Genomic DNA, 12,984 nt, shown 5'->3' on the forward strand with positions numbered 1-12,984 from the left:
ATCACCCAGTTCTTGCTTATTACAAAGATCACAAATTCTTTCAGCTCTATTGATACTAAAAAATCTACCAGCTTCAATTGGCAATTTGTGGCTACCGCATCTAAACTTAGTAAGATTATACATTAAATCAGGTGGAAGTACAGTGAGATAATTCTCAAATTTAAAATCAGATTTATAAATACGGTAATTTATACACTTCGGTGAGTCATATACTTGTAATTTCCAACCATCTACAAATTTTTCATGAAGAACTTGCTTTACATTTTTAGACAGGTTTATATTTCTTAATACAGATTGGTCATACCAATAATTTCCATAACCACATTCAATTAAAATATCCTTTATATATAATAACCATTTAGAATGGTACACATCACCTTCATTCAGTTTATGCAACATATCATACAATGTTCGAGATATTTTCTCTTTCTTGCCATTTAAAATTCGCTGCCAAAAACCAACCATTCTAGCTTTAATACATATAGACATGGGTGTTCTACCAAGTTCGCCATATACAATATAATTTGGCGTACATTTTTTAACCTTTAATATATACTTGCAAAATTCTAAATGCAAAGACTCAATAATGTCATTATTTTCATAACCCCATACTTCTGCACCATATAACAAAATAGGTGCCACCATTGCATCAAATAATTGTAACAAAATATCTATTGGCAAACTAAGCTTTCTCGCTTTACATAAAACATAGAACATAGCTTTTCTAGCTTGTTGTACAAGTCTAACCTTATTATTGTGAAAAGTACCTTTTCTAGAAAAAACTGTACCCAAATATAGAAAATCATCTAACACAGCTATTGGTTCATTGTTATAGAAAAATTGAGTGTTTTCACCCTGTCTGTTTTTTGAAAATATCACAATATTGGTTTTGGCTACATTAACACTAAGCTTCCATGTTTCACAATACAAGTACATGGCATTTAATGCAGATTGTAATTCAGTAGCAGACTCAGCAAATATAACAGTATCATCAGCATATAATAACAAATACAATTTAAAGAAAACTTCAATATCATCATTATCAAATAATAAATGAGACATATTACATATATCAGAGAGACCATTATAAGCATGTGACAAAAAATCTGTCAAATCATTTAGAAAAATTGAGAACAATAAAGGTGAGAGATTCTCACCTTGTCTAACTCCTACATTGGAGGCAAAAAATTCTGAAAAGTTGCTACCAGATCTAACACAAGACTTAGCATTTTTATACAAGTTTTGTACAATAATAAGCATTTTACCGTCAATACCATTACGTAACAGTTTTTGCCATAATAATACCCTGTTTACAGAATCAAAAGCTTTTCGATAATCTACAAAAGCACAGTACAGTTTTTTCCTTCTAAATAAATACATATCAATAAGACATTTTAAGTTAAAAATATGGTCAACAGTACCATAGCCTTTCCGAAAACCAGCTTGCTCTTCACATAATAAACCCAAACATTCAAGGTAATTGAATAATCTGTTATTAAGAATACATGTAAATAGTTTTCCATAACAACTAAGTATAGTGATACCTCTATAATTGTCCGCACTTGCGGGGTCACCTTTGCTTTTGTATATTGGACATATAAAACCTTGAGACCAAGAATCTGGTACAATACCACTTTCAAAAATAATATTAAAAATCTTGACATAAACAGGCAATAATTTGACAGCTCCATGTTTCAAAAATTCATTTAATATCATATCATTACTACAAGCTTTATCGTTCTTTAATGTTTTTATAGCATCTAACACATCTTTTTCACTTATAGGCTCATTAATAACAGTATTATATTCTGTAACATTATCTGGTAAAACAATATCAATATCATTTACAACATTGTTTAAATTTTTAAAATGATCAAAAAATACATTCATAGCTACTTTTTGCTGAGTAGCTTTACCTTTTTCACAACCTTTATTTAGTAGTGACCAATATGATTTAGGATCTGAGGTACGCAGACCTCTGAGTTTACCTATAAACGCCTTTTGAAATTCACAAAATTGTTTTTTCAGTATATTCTTATATTCCTTGCTTTTACGTACCAAATCATTGTGATTAACAACAGAACGTACTCTATAATGGTATTTTTTTGCTTTACGATAAGCTTTGCAACGTAGATGCAAGTATCTTGTCTTAGGGAGGGATAAATCATAATTTGTAAAGAATCACTCTGATTCAAACAAAAAATTCTCTGAAACCGATATTATCAAGATGCTTGATTTCTTGATTGACAACATATTTGTAACGTTCGGAGGACGTGTTTTTCAACAGACTGTCGGCATCCCAATGGGAACAAACTGTGCCCCTCTACTTGCCGACTTGTTTCTTTATTATTATGAGACTGACTTCATACAGGAACTTCTTAGGAAGAAAGATAAGAAGTTAGCAATATCCTTTAACTCTACTTTCCGCTATATAGATGACGTTCTTTCACTCTTTCACTAAACAATTCAAAATTTGGTGACTATGTGGAACGCATCTATCCCATCGAATTGGAGATAAAGGATACTACAGATACAGTTAAGTCGGCTTCATATCTTGACTTACATCTAGAAATTGACAATGAGGGTCGGTTGAAAACAAAACTTTACGACAAAAGAGATTATTTCAGCTTTCCAATTGTGAACTTTCCATTTCTAAGTAGCAACATTCCAGCAGCACCTGCATACGGGGTATATATCTCCCAATTGATACGATATTCGCGTGCTTGCATTTCCTATCATGATTTTCTTTATAGAAGGTTACTGCTCACAAGGAAGCTATTAAACCAAGAGTACCAAATGGTGAAGTTGAAATCTTCCCTTCGTAAATTTTACGGACGCCATCACGAGTTGGTTGACCGTTATGGAATAACCGTTTCACAAATGATATCGGATATGTTCCTTACGTCGTAACTACAATCCCCTTCCCTTTCATGAATGTGACCTACCGAATTTAATCACATAAGCAACACGACGGGTGCCACATGTGGAGCAGGATCTGCTTACCCTTCCGGAGCACCTGAGATCACCCCTAGTTTTTGGTGGAGTTCGTGTTGTTTATTCTTTAGTTTTCTATGTTGTGTCATGTGTACTATTGTTTTTCTGTTTGTCTTTTTCATTTTTAGCCATGGCGTTGTCAGTTTGTAACATATAAATGTTTAAGGTAAGTCGTATAGTTGCAGAACATACCATTTAAATGTCAAATTTCGAAAAGTTAATTTTGCAAAAAAGGTGAAAAGCAACTACATCTTATACAGTTAATACAACGGATGTAGTACGATATATTCTATTATAAAAGGGAATACGTTGGATGCATGTTGTTTTTGCATATAGCTCTTCGTTTTATCTAGATTTCTGTTATCCTATAGAATACACAGTCATAGAAGTATTATGATCCATCAAAATATAAACTTTGTTTTCCAAGTCTAATGACATATTATATCAGCCTTTTTAGATACCAATAGAACTCTTTTATTGAAATCCCGATTATTAATGTAAGTTCACTTAAATCATTGAGGTAATTTAGCTGAATGGGAATTTGATTAGCCACGATGACAGAGTGAAAAACTAATAAATGAATTTATCTGTCTGTCGTACCTAACGATGGCATAATAATTACTGACTTACTCAAGATACTATTTGTGGTCTGTCCTTGCTTAATATAGATGCTATTGACAATGATGGGTGTACTTTCTACGCCCAGTCATAGATATGTATTTTGTCTCATTCCTGTAATATGCTTCACTTTTGGTGGATTTCGCATCAATCGAGAGCATGCTATGGTATAACATTATTTGAGTAGTAATTTTCAAAGTTCAATTTGATATTAATACATTACGATCAAGGAATAAAGAAATTAAATTCTGATTAGGGTTTCATGCTAGTTTCAAGAGTTGTGTTATTAAACGCACACAATTAAAACGTATACTACTGGTGAGTTAGGTGCTCGATTATATATAACAGCTAGTGTAAGCTCTCGATAATGTATATCAGAATGTTTTAACTTTTTATGAGTATCTTTTGGCTATCGTTGTCGTCTGTCAAGAGATGATTGTAGTGTTTAGGGCATATCACCTTTAATAAAATTGAGAAAGGAAATGGTGAATATGTCAAAGCGACAACCACCCGACCATAGAGCAAACAACAGCCGAAGGCAACCAATGGGTCTTCAATGTAGCGAGAATTCCCGCACCCGTAGGTGTCCTTCAGCTGGCCCCTAAAATATGCATAATAGTACAGTGATAATGGACGTCATACTAAACTCCGAATTATACACAAGAAACTAAAATTTAAAATCATACAAGACTAACAAAGGCCAGAGGCTCCTGACTTGGGACAGGCGCAAAATTGCGGCGGGGTTAAACATGTTTATGAGATCTCAACCCTCCCCCTATACCTCTAGCCAATGTAGAAAAGTAAAACAATAACAATACGCACATTAAAATTCAGTTCAAGAGAAGTCCGAGTCTGATGTCAAAAGATGTAACAAAAGAAAATAAATAAAATGACAATAATACATAAATAACAACAGACTACTAGCAGTTAACTGACATGCCAGCTCCAGACCTCAATTAAACTGATTGAAAGATTATGTCTTCATCATATGAATATCAGGTACAATCCCTCCCGTTAGGGGTTTAGTATCATACTATCATAAAATATATGAGAAGAACATAACCCGTGTCATGCCAACAACTGTTTTTTTTAAGAAATAAATGTGTTTAGTTCCGATGCAAAGACCCTATCAGTGAATCAATGTTAAAGCCAAAATATGCAATCTTTAATGACCTGACAACAGTATCGTAACTATATCCCCTTTTAATAAGTCTATTTAAAGGTTTTGTTAGTTTCTGAGGAGAATACTGACATTTTTGTGCTTTATAAAGAATATTTCCATAAAATTTTGGATGTGAAATACCTGAACGTATAAGATGTCTGCATGTTGAGTTATATTTACGAATTATTTCCTTATACCGGTGATAAAATTTAGTAAATGTTTTGACCAGTTTGTGATATCGAAAACCCTGGTGTACTAATTTTTCAGTAATACATAAATTTCTCTCGCTAAAATCTAATACATTGTTACATACACGAGCGAATCGTACAAGTTGAGATATATAAACACCATAAGATGGTGACAAGGGAACGTCACCATCTAAAAATGGATAATTAACAATAGGAAATGAAAAATCATCTCTTTTATCATAAATTTTTTGATGTATATTTATAAAGTATGAAGTACAAACACCCAATAGCAGCATTAAGGTATTTCAGTAGAAACAGTTCCTATCGATCAACAAAATGATCATTTTATTCCAATACTCGTACACGATAAAATTTACTCAATATGAAGTTTTGTGTAAAAAAAAAGAAAAACACGGGCATACACATTTGACAAGTTAGGAGAAAGTAAAGAAAAATCAGATTTGCAGTTTCTTTAAAAGGAGTAAAACCAGCAAGTACATGTTAGGTGATTCACAATGAATTAGACATACCTACACTCATAGGTAAAAATACTAAATATCATATGGGACCAATTTATTTCATGACTGATATATTTTATTTGTCATAGTAAATTAGTTACAAAAATGCAGTATATTTTGATTTTGTTGATTAGCATTAGTTTTTATTTTTTGTATTGTTTAGCCGATTTGGATCAAGCTGAGTTTCATTAATAGTAAATTATAGCTATATTTAAAACATTTCATTTTTATTTATAATCATAGTTGACAGACGAAGAAAGAGTCTATTTAAACGCAGCATCGTTGGGTGATGTCGGGATCGTCCGACAGTCATTGGAAGAAAAGGGAGCCTCCTTGAATGTGAACTGTTTAGATTATATGGGTAGAAATGCTCTACACCTAGCTATCGATAGCGAGAAGCTGTACATCATAGAGATGTTGCTTGACAACTTAAGTTTTAACTGTATTGAAGAGGCACTACTCCATGCTATTAGTAAGGGAGGACAAAAAATTGTTAAAATAATCATTGAACACCCGACATTTATTGCTGGCGAGGATCGATTCAAGAGGTCAGGGGTCAATGAAGCCTTTTTCAGAACAGAAGAGAAAAGTCAGTTTCCTCCGGATATTACACCTTTAATTTTAGCTGCCTCGTACAATAATCATGAAATTGTTCAAATGTTTCTCTCGAGAAATCATCGGATAGAGAAACCGCATCCAATTTACTGTAAGTGTACAGACTGCGTCATCAAGCAGAATTATGATTCTCTAAAAAGGTCAAGGTCACGTTTGAATGCATATAGAGCGTTGTCAAGTCCTGCTTACATGGCTCTGTCAAGTCCGGATCCTATTATGACGACATTTGAACTTAGACAGGAAATGATGAAGCTTGCAGAAGTTGAAAAAGAGTTCAAGGCAAGTGTCATTTATTTTTCTTATCATCATTTATTTCATGCAAATGTTCTTCACATGTTTTTCGTTATTTATATATAGTATAAGATCTTTACATAAATAAAGGCATCAGTAGTATACCGCTGTTCGAAATTACATAAAATCGACAATGGAAATACAGTTTCTGTTAAAAAAAACCCATCTTTATTATATTTATCGTATGTGATTTTGATACAAAGCGCGTTTTGAAAATTCTCCCATATATGAGTGACCTTAATTCATGATTCGTCCTTCAACACGCTCCATACTATCAAATTTATCCATCACCTTCATCTTGTGTGCTCAATTTTCAGACCCGACCAATTGATTATTTTCTTTCCGTCCGAAATGTATTCATGAAATATTTGTCATTGGACGTGAAGTGATTTCAAATGGAAAATGAACTGACATTCAAATACAACCAAATAACTTTAAATTATTACGATATTATGAGTTATGGTATTTGATAAATCATTTATTATTTTGGCAATACATTTCTAAATTGAGTTTCCAATTATAAATTGATTTATTGTATTACATGTACTTTGCTGTACCACTATTTGAATGCATATTCAAATGAATGCACTTCACAATCTAAAATTAATGTTATGACTAATTCGTCAGGTTTTTTCTGTAAATCATTTAGATGAATTAAGTAGTTAGTTCAATCTCAAATATATCATGATGAAATCTTCATCAATCTCAAAATCCTTTTGTACTAATATTGACCAAGCACTTAGAAATCAAAATATGAAATTATCAAGTGTCTTCCATGTAAAGGTAGCTGTTTTAGTTTATAAGATTTACTACATTTTCAAGAGATAATTATTGTTCTTTAATTTTACAGCTCTTCGTTTGAGTATTGAATGTTTTTTTACTCAAAAATGTTGAAAATGTCCATGTTCAGGTTTATTTGACATTTGAATTCAATACTTGGACTTTCAATTGGTAAAAGTTGAAACTAAGATTGTAAGAATGTCTTTGCTACAAATGGGTATGTATCATCAAGATTCCCAAGAGGCTATAGAACATACATAATTGTCTGCTGATTTTTTGTTGTTGCATAATTATGCCCGCGTCACACTGTCCCGATTTTTATATACGATGGACACCCGAATGCGAAAATTGTAAGTTCGTACGAAGTTGGTCCCGATCTCGTTAAAATATCAAAAAGTGACCGAAGCAAGTACGATGATTAACGATGGTGCCGAAATTATATACGATAGCAAAAGATGGACATACGAAGATTAACCGAAGACGAGTATTTAAGCTTCATATCTCAGCCGAAGCCTACACGATGAATCACGAAGGCTACACGATGGATTACGAAGGCTACACGATGGATTACGATGTGTACAGCTTACGATGCATTTAAATTATATGCCGAAGGCATCCAGTTACTGAATGTTTTGGTTGATTTCTAAAAAAAATAGTTTATGTATCAAATATTCAATTTACCATTTTATGCATGTGTCATATACAAATATAGTGTCCATATTTGTCCCCAATATGTTACATACGAGGGGATGCCACGCTCGGCATTGCCTCGTTTGAACTGTAAAATGTGTGCACTAGCTGAATAATCACCCATAAGTATGTCAATGCTTACTGATCTATCTTAAAGGTAAGGTAAAGGTTGATCCCTTTTATTCAAAAAGAGCTCTTTCCAGGAGAATTTCATAATAATATAGACAAAAGGAAGGAAGTGGGGAAAGCAAGAAATGCGGCAAAATATGACATATAGAAAAAAAAATGGTTATGGAGTAAACATTCGTGTGACAACAACTCAGACGATACATAAAAAATCCGGCAGAATAATGAAGAAAAAGTTGGTTTCCCTATATACGTGTACCTGCAGTGTTAGTGTACGAGGCGCGTTTATGATTTTCATTATGTTACTTGATATGAAAAATTGACAAAAAATAATATTTTACTCGTAAAAGTAAATCCTGAGCCTGTAATAGCTGCTCTTCTTGTTCCATTTGAATTAATAGAAACAACGCTGTCGCCTTTCTTGTTCTCATAGAAGCATATGATATGAGCTCCATGTTTTATGAACATCTTTCTTAACTGTCGTATTAAACTGACCAGTGCATATCGCGCAGGGCACTTTAAATGTATTTTAGCGCGAAAATTAACTTACATTTAGCTGGATTTATTGCCGTCGTAGTTCCATCTTGTCGCCTTCGTACTTTTATTCGATGGCAACACGACGGGATTACGAGGTCTTCACGAAGTCGTGTTGCCATCGTAAGACCTTCGGGTAGCTTCGTGATTCAATCGTGTAGACATCGTAATGTCAAAACTGCCCTATGGAAACGATGGAAACACGAATGCAATACGATGTTCAAAGATGCATTCCCGGTGACATTACGATGGTGAGGGTGGTGATACGAACTTAATACGAACCCTCAACATCGGACGCACCTTCGGGGATTTTTTAACATGTTAAAAAATTTAGAACCCTTCCCGAAGTTGTCCCCGAAGGCTAAAAAAAGTGGCCGATGGTTCTACGATGGTTAAAGATGGCACTACGAATAGCCCGATCTGGATACGATCAGTCCCGATTTTGAAATTTTCCATAATCGTGTTGCCATCGGCGTAAAAATCGGGACAGTGTGACGCGGGCATAATGAAAGACTAATTGAAACGTTAACGCCAGTCACAATCATATGTTTATTCCGTAACAAGACACCAAAATAACTTTGTTATGCACTAAACATTCTAATAAATCATTTTCTGGTTACCCGTATATGCATTAATGAAATTAGATTCTTTTACTTACCTTTTAGCGATATTGCTCGACAAGAAACCTTATAAAAATATATATTGAAAGTAACGTCAATTATATGTATACGGATTTGTAAATTATACTGAAACTTAAAATCATCAACTAACTAACGCTTCCCTGTTCAAACACATTTTATTTGTAAACTGAAATGCATCTTCAATACTTTGATTAAATTGTTATGGAGAAGATGGAACTAAGTTGAACAAGTTGTGTCTAATCCATTTGTTTTGAACAATAAAATATGTTTAAACTAACTGATATTAAAAAGGCATTTGGTATACATGTGATAAAACTCATTTTTTTTTTAACCCAAATATGATTAAGGTCATCTATTTCGGTAAGAATCCACGACTAAATGATTCAACTGATTGAGAATAACTCATTTAATAGGTAAAACGAAAAAGGCTTTTATGACGATACGCTATATAACATATAGAAAGCATATTTCCATGGTTTCTTTTTTTTTTATAAAAAGTATATTTGGAGAAAATGTTGGATTTATGACTTTTTTAAACAAGATGCAGCCATATTGGCACTATTCAGATAAAAGCTATACCTGGCTCGAGTTTAACCGATCTGTGTTGCATAGTCGTCATTAAATGCACCCTTCATTTATCTGAAGTTCTCTTTAAGTTGTGAGAACCCCAAATTTTGTTGAAATAATACGAGATAATCTCTGTTTTAACTCACTATAGTGACATGTGTGGCAGTCTTAGAAAGTTAAATACCAGAAAAGTCGCCAAATTTTTACCAATACTGTCTTACTTCAGGTTGTGACATTAAAACTGAGTGTGGATTCATATAGCAGATAATGCATTCATAGCAAGAGCCCCTTTCCCTGTCGAGGCACCTAGCCTCCTTCATTATTTGTTTTTTACCAATAGTAAAACGTATAACATTTGCAGTTGTATGTTATTTTTAATACACATTTGTTACTTTTCAGAATGAATATCATGGTTTGGTTGTGAAGTGTATGGACTTTGCTTGTGAGCTGATGGATCTATGTAGAGGTACTCAGGAAGTAGAAGCCGTATTAAGCGAGGGCACCGACTCCATTATTGAGGGATCCAGAGATCTTCTAGCTCGCCTTAAAATGGCCATTAGATATCAAGAAAAGAAAGTATGATATAATTTAGAAATGATAGATAACAAAATAAACTTTGCTTTTCCCACTTTCACCTGAGAACTCACCGGAGCTCCAAAACGCTTAATATAGATAATAACCCTCTTACTGTAGCAGCAAACGGCAACTCGAATACTTTATTTACTTTTCCATGACGGATTATACAACAAGACATGCTGTGTTCAAAAAGATAGTTTGGTAGCGTTGGTACGAATTTATGAGCTCGTTATACAGTGTCTTTAGATTCATACGAAATTCCTTTATGACGGTTAAACTTTAAATCTGCTTAATACATATAGTATCACATGAAATCTCGGGCCTAATTGTGGAATTTTATCCTTCACAGAGACCCACAAAGTACAAATCGGGGAGACAAAATGGGAATAATACAAAAATCCCTGATAACTTTATTTTTGTAGTGTTTGAATACCTGACCTCTTAGATCTATATTTTTGTACTTTTTCTTTTCATCCAATTGATATCTATGTTTATAAGTAAATATAAGTTATGTGTAACTTCTGATACTTGTTAACAGGGATTTTAGTTGTTGCACTAATTTTTTCCCATCAGACGTTGATGTTTAAGAAGTAGACTATCGCATATAAGAAGTTGTCTTTTATCAATTATTTCAAAGGTTATTAGTTTTATATATTAATTAGAAGTTAACTTTTGACTTTGATAACTTGCTAATTGATATTATTCAAAACATCTTTATGATAACTATTGCCTTGTGTTAAAGATGATTTGTATGTTGCTAAATTCTTTGATACTTTTTTCATATAAAAAATCACAGGTGCAACTTCAAAAACATGTTTATATCTCAAATAGTTCGATTATTATAGCATACATATTTTTTTTTAAACCAGTCAATAATCTTCCAGACAAATAATAATAGAAAAAAAAATAGAAATAATAATTTTAAGACATTTATGGTTCTAGTAGCATTCCTTCCACTCTCAATTGTTTTTCTTGTTTAATATGTTATCTTGGTACAGTTATATAAACTAAGATTAATATTCCGTCATTGGAAGTTGATTTGTGTTATACATAACACAAAAAATATGTAAACCAGGATCCAAAGACCTACAAATTGTATTTAATAGCGTTCGTTGGCTCTTCCTCTTTAACATTTATGTCCATTAAGGGCATGCAAGAAGTCACCCTAAAAGCGAAATATTAAAAGAAATTGACCCGATGTCAAACAATATAATAAATAACACAACACTGTTAATATAAGATAACAAACATAATTAGGATCGCTGTGTTATAACCGTTGATTAATTTTCCCATATGCCTGTCTTACTATGCAAAAGTTTCCTATCTATTACATTCAACCGAATCAAATTTCATTTTTTAAGCCAATGCAATTATTTCGATCCAGGAAATTCTCATAAATGTCATTAGATGTTGTATAAACTAAGAAAGCAAGTTTAATAATATTTGCTATAGCTTGACTAGATTCTTTCAAGTGGAATATACAACTGTCATTTCTCAAAATGCAATCAATTATATTAGTACATTTCCCTAAAACAGTAAGACCCCATAAATAAATCATATTTTTTATCTGACAATTTTTCAGCCGATTTTATCAAAGTTTAAAGTTCTCTTTTATGGTTATTCTTTATAGCCACTTGATTGGAATATCTTTTAATGTCTTCCGACGCCAACTTAGATTGCTGATAACAAAATTATATAATTTATTTTTAATTCTGTGAGTGCAGACAAATCATTAACTGGAAATCATTTTTTAATCTTATAGGGTCATCAAAAAAGATTAATTTATCACGCCCACTTCTATTAAAGTAACTTTGAATTTTATTCTCGGAAAAAAATTGGAATGGACTTCGCCTTGTTTAAAGAAGAATGCACAGATAGTTGCCTGTTTAGGACCTTTTTATGCCCCACCTACGATAGTAGAGGGGCATTATGTTTTCTGGTCTGTGCGTCCGTTCGTCCGTTCGTCCGTCCGTCCGTCCGTTCGTCCGTTCGTCCGTCCGTCCGTTCGTCCGTCCGTCCAATGGACTTCAACTTAGTATACATGTTCCCTATGATATGATCTTTTTAATTTTAATGCCAAATTAGAGGGTTTACCCCAATTTCACGGTCCACTGAACATAGAAAATGATAGTGCGAGTGGGGCATTCGTGTACTGGGGACACATTCTTGTTTTTATAAGTATTAGTTTCTTGCTATTGTTAATTGGGCATACATTGTCAAATTTGTGTTCTCCAATTTGACCCAAATATTTTTTATAATATACCAAAACGTATATCCAAACTAGAAAAAAAAGCCAAATTTAAATTGCATGGTCAATTTACATGTATAATGTATCAGTAATTCGTGCATATTTTCGTCAAAATGTCATCAAACAATCCATCGAGATGACCTCCGAAGACTGTCGGTGATCTGGCAACCTGTTAAAGACAAGTACGTGCAATTTTGCTAGGACGGTTCGATTTCATGGAATACATTAAGAATATATCTAAATCATCGCTTTACCTGTATTAGAATGATTTTTTGTGGACTCGATAAGTAAACGAATTCGTTATATCTGGTCGCTTCTTTATTTCAATGTTGCCATTATTTTTTTTCAATCAAGTAACAAGTTGACCGATCACGTTTATAAAAGTTTGAAGCAGAAACAGATCATATTTTAATGTTAAGTCTATTTTATTGCCTCT

General features: G+C 32.9%; 1 protein-coding gene across 1 annotated transcript in view; it reads left to right on the plus strand.

Moving 5' to 3' along the window:
* The window catches only part of LOC139487565 (short transient receptor potential channel 7-like), a 43,440-nt gene that overhangs the window by 11,996 nt on the left and 18,460 nt on the right, over positions 1-12,984 (plus strand). Inside the window, exons 2-3 of the mRNA XM_071272453.1 lie at positions 5,724-6,374; positions 10,124-10,300. Coding sequence (XP_071128554.1) covers positions 5,724-6,374; positions 10,124-10,300 — 828 coding nt within the window. The remainder of the gene's footprint in view (positions 1-5,723; positions 6,375-10,123; positions 10,301-12,984) is intronic.

This window comes from Mytilus edulis, chromosome 9, assembly GCF_963676685.1.
Source record: "Mytilus edulis chromosome 9, xbMytEdul2.2, whole genome shotgun sequence".
NCBI lineage: Eukaryota > Metazoa > Mollusca > Bivalvia > Mytilida > Mytilidae > Mytilus > Mytilus edulis.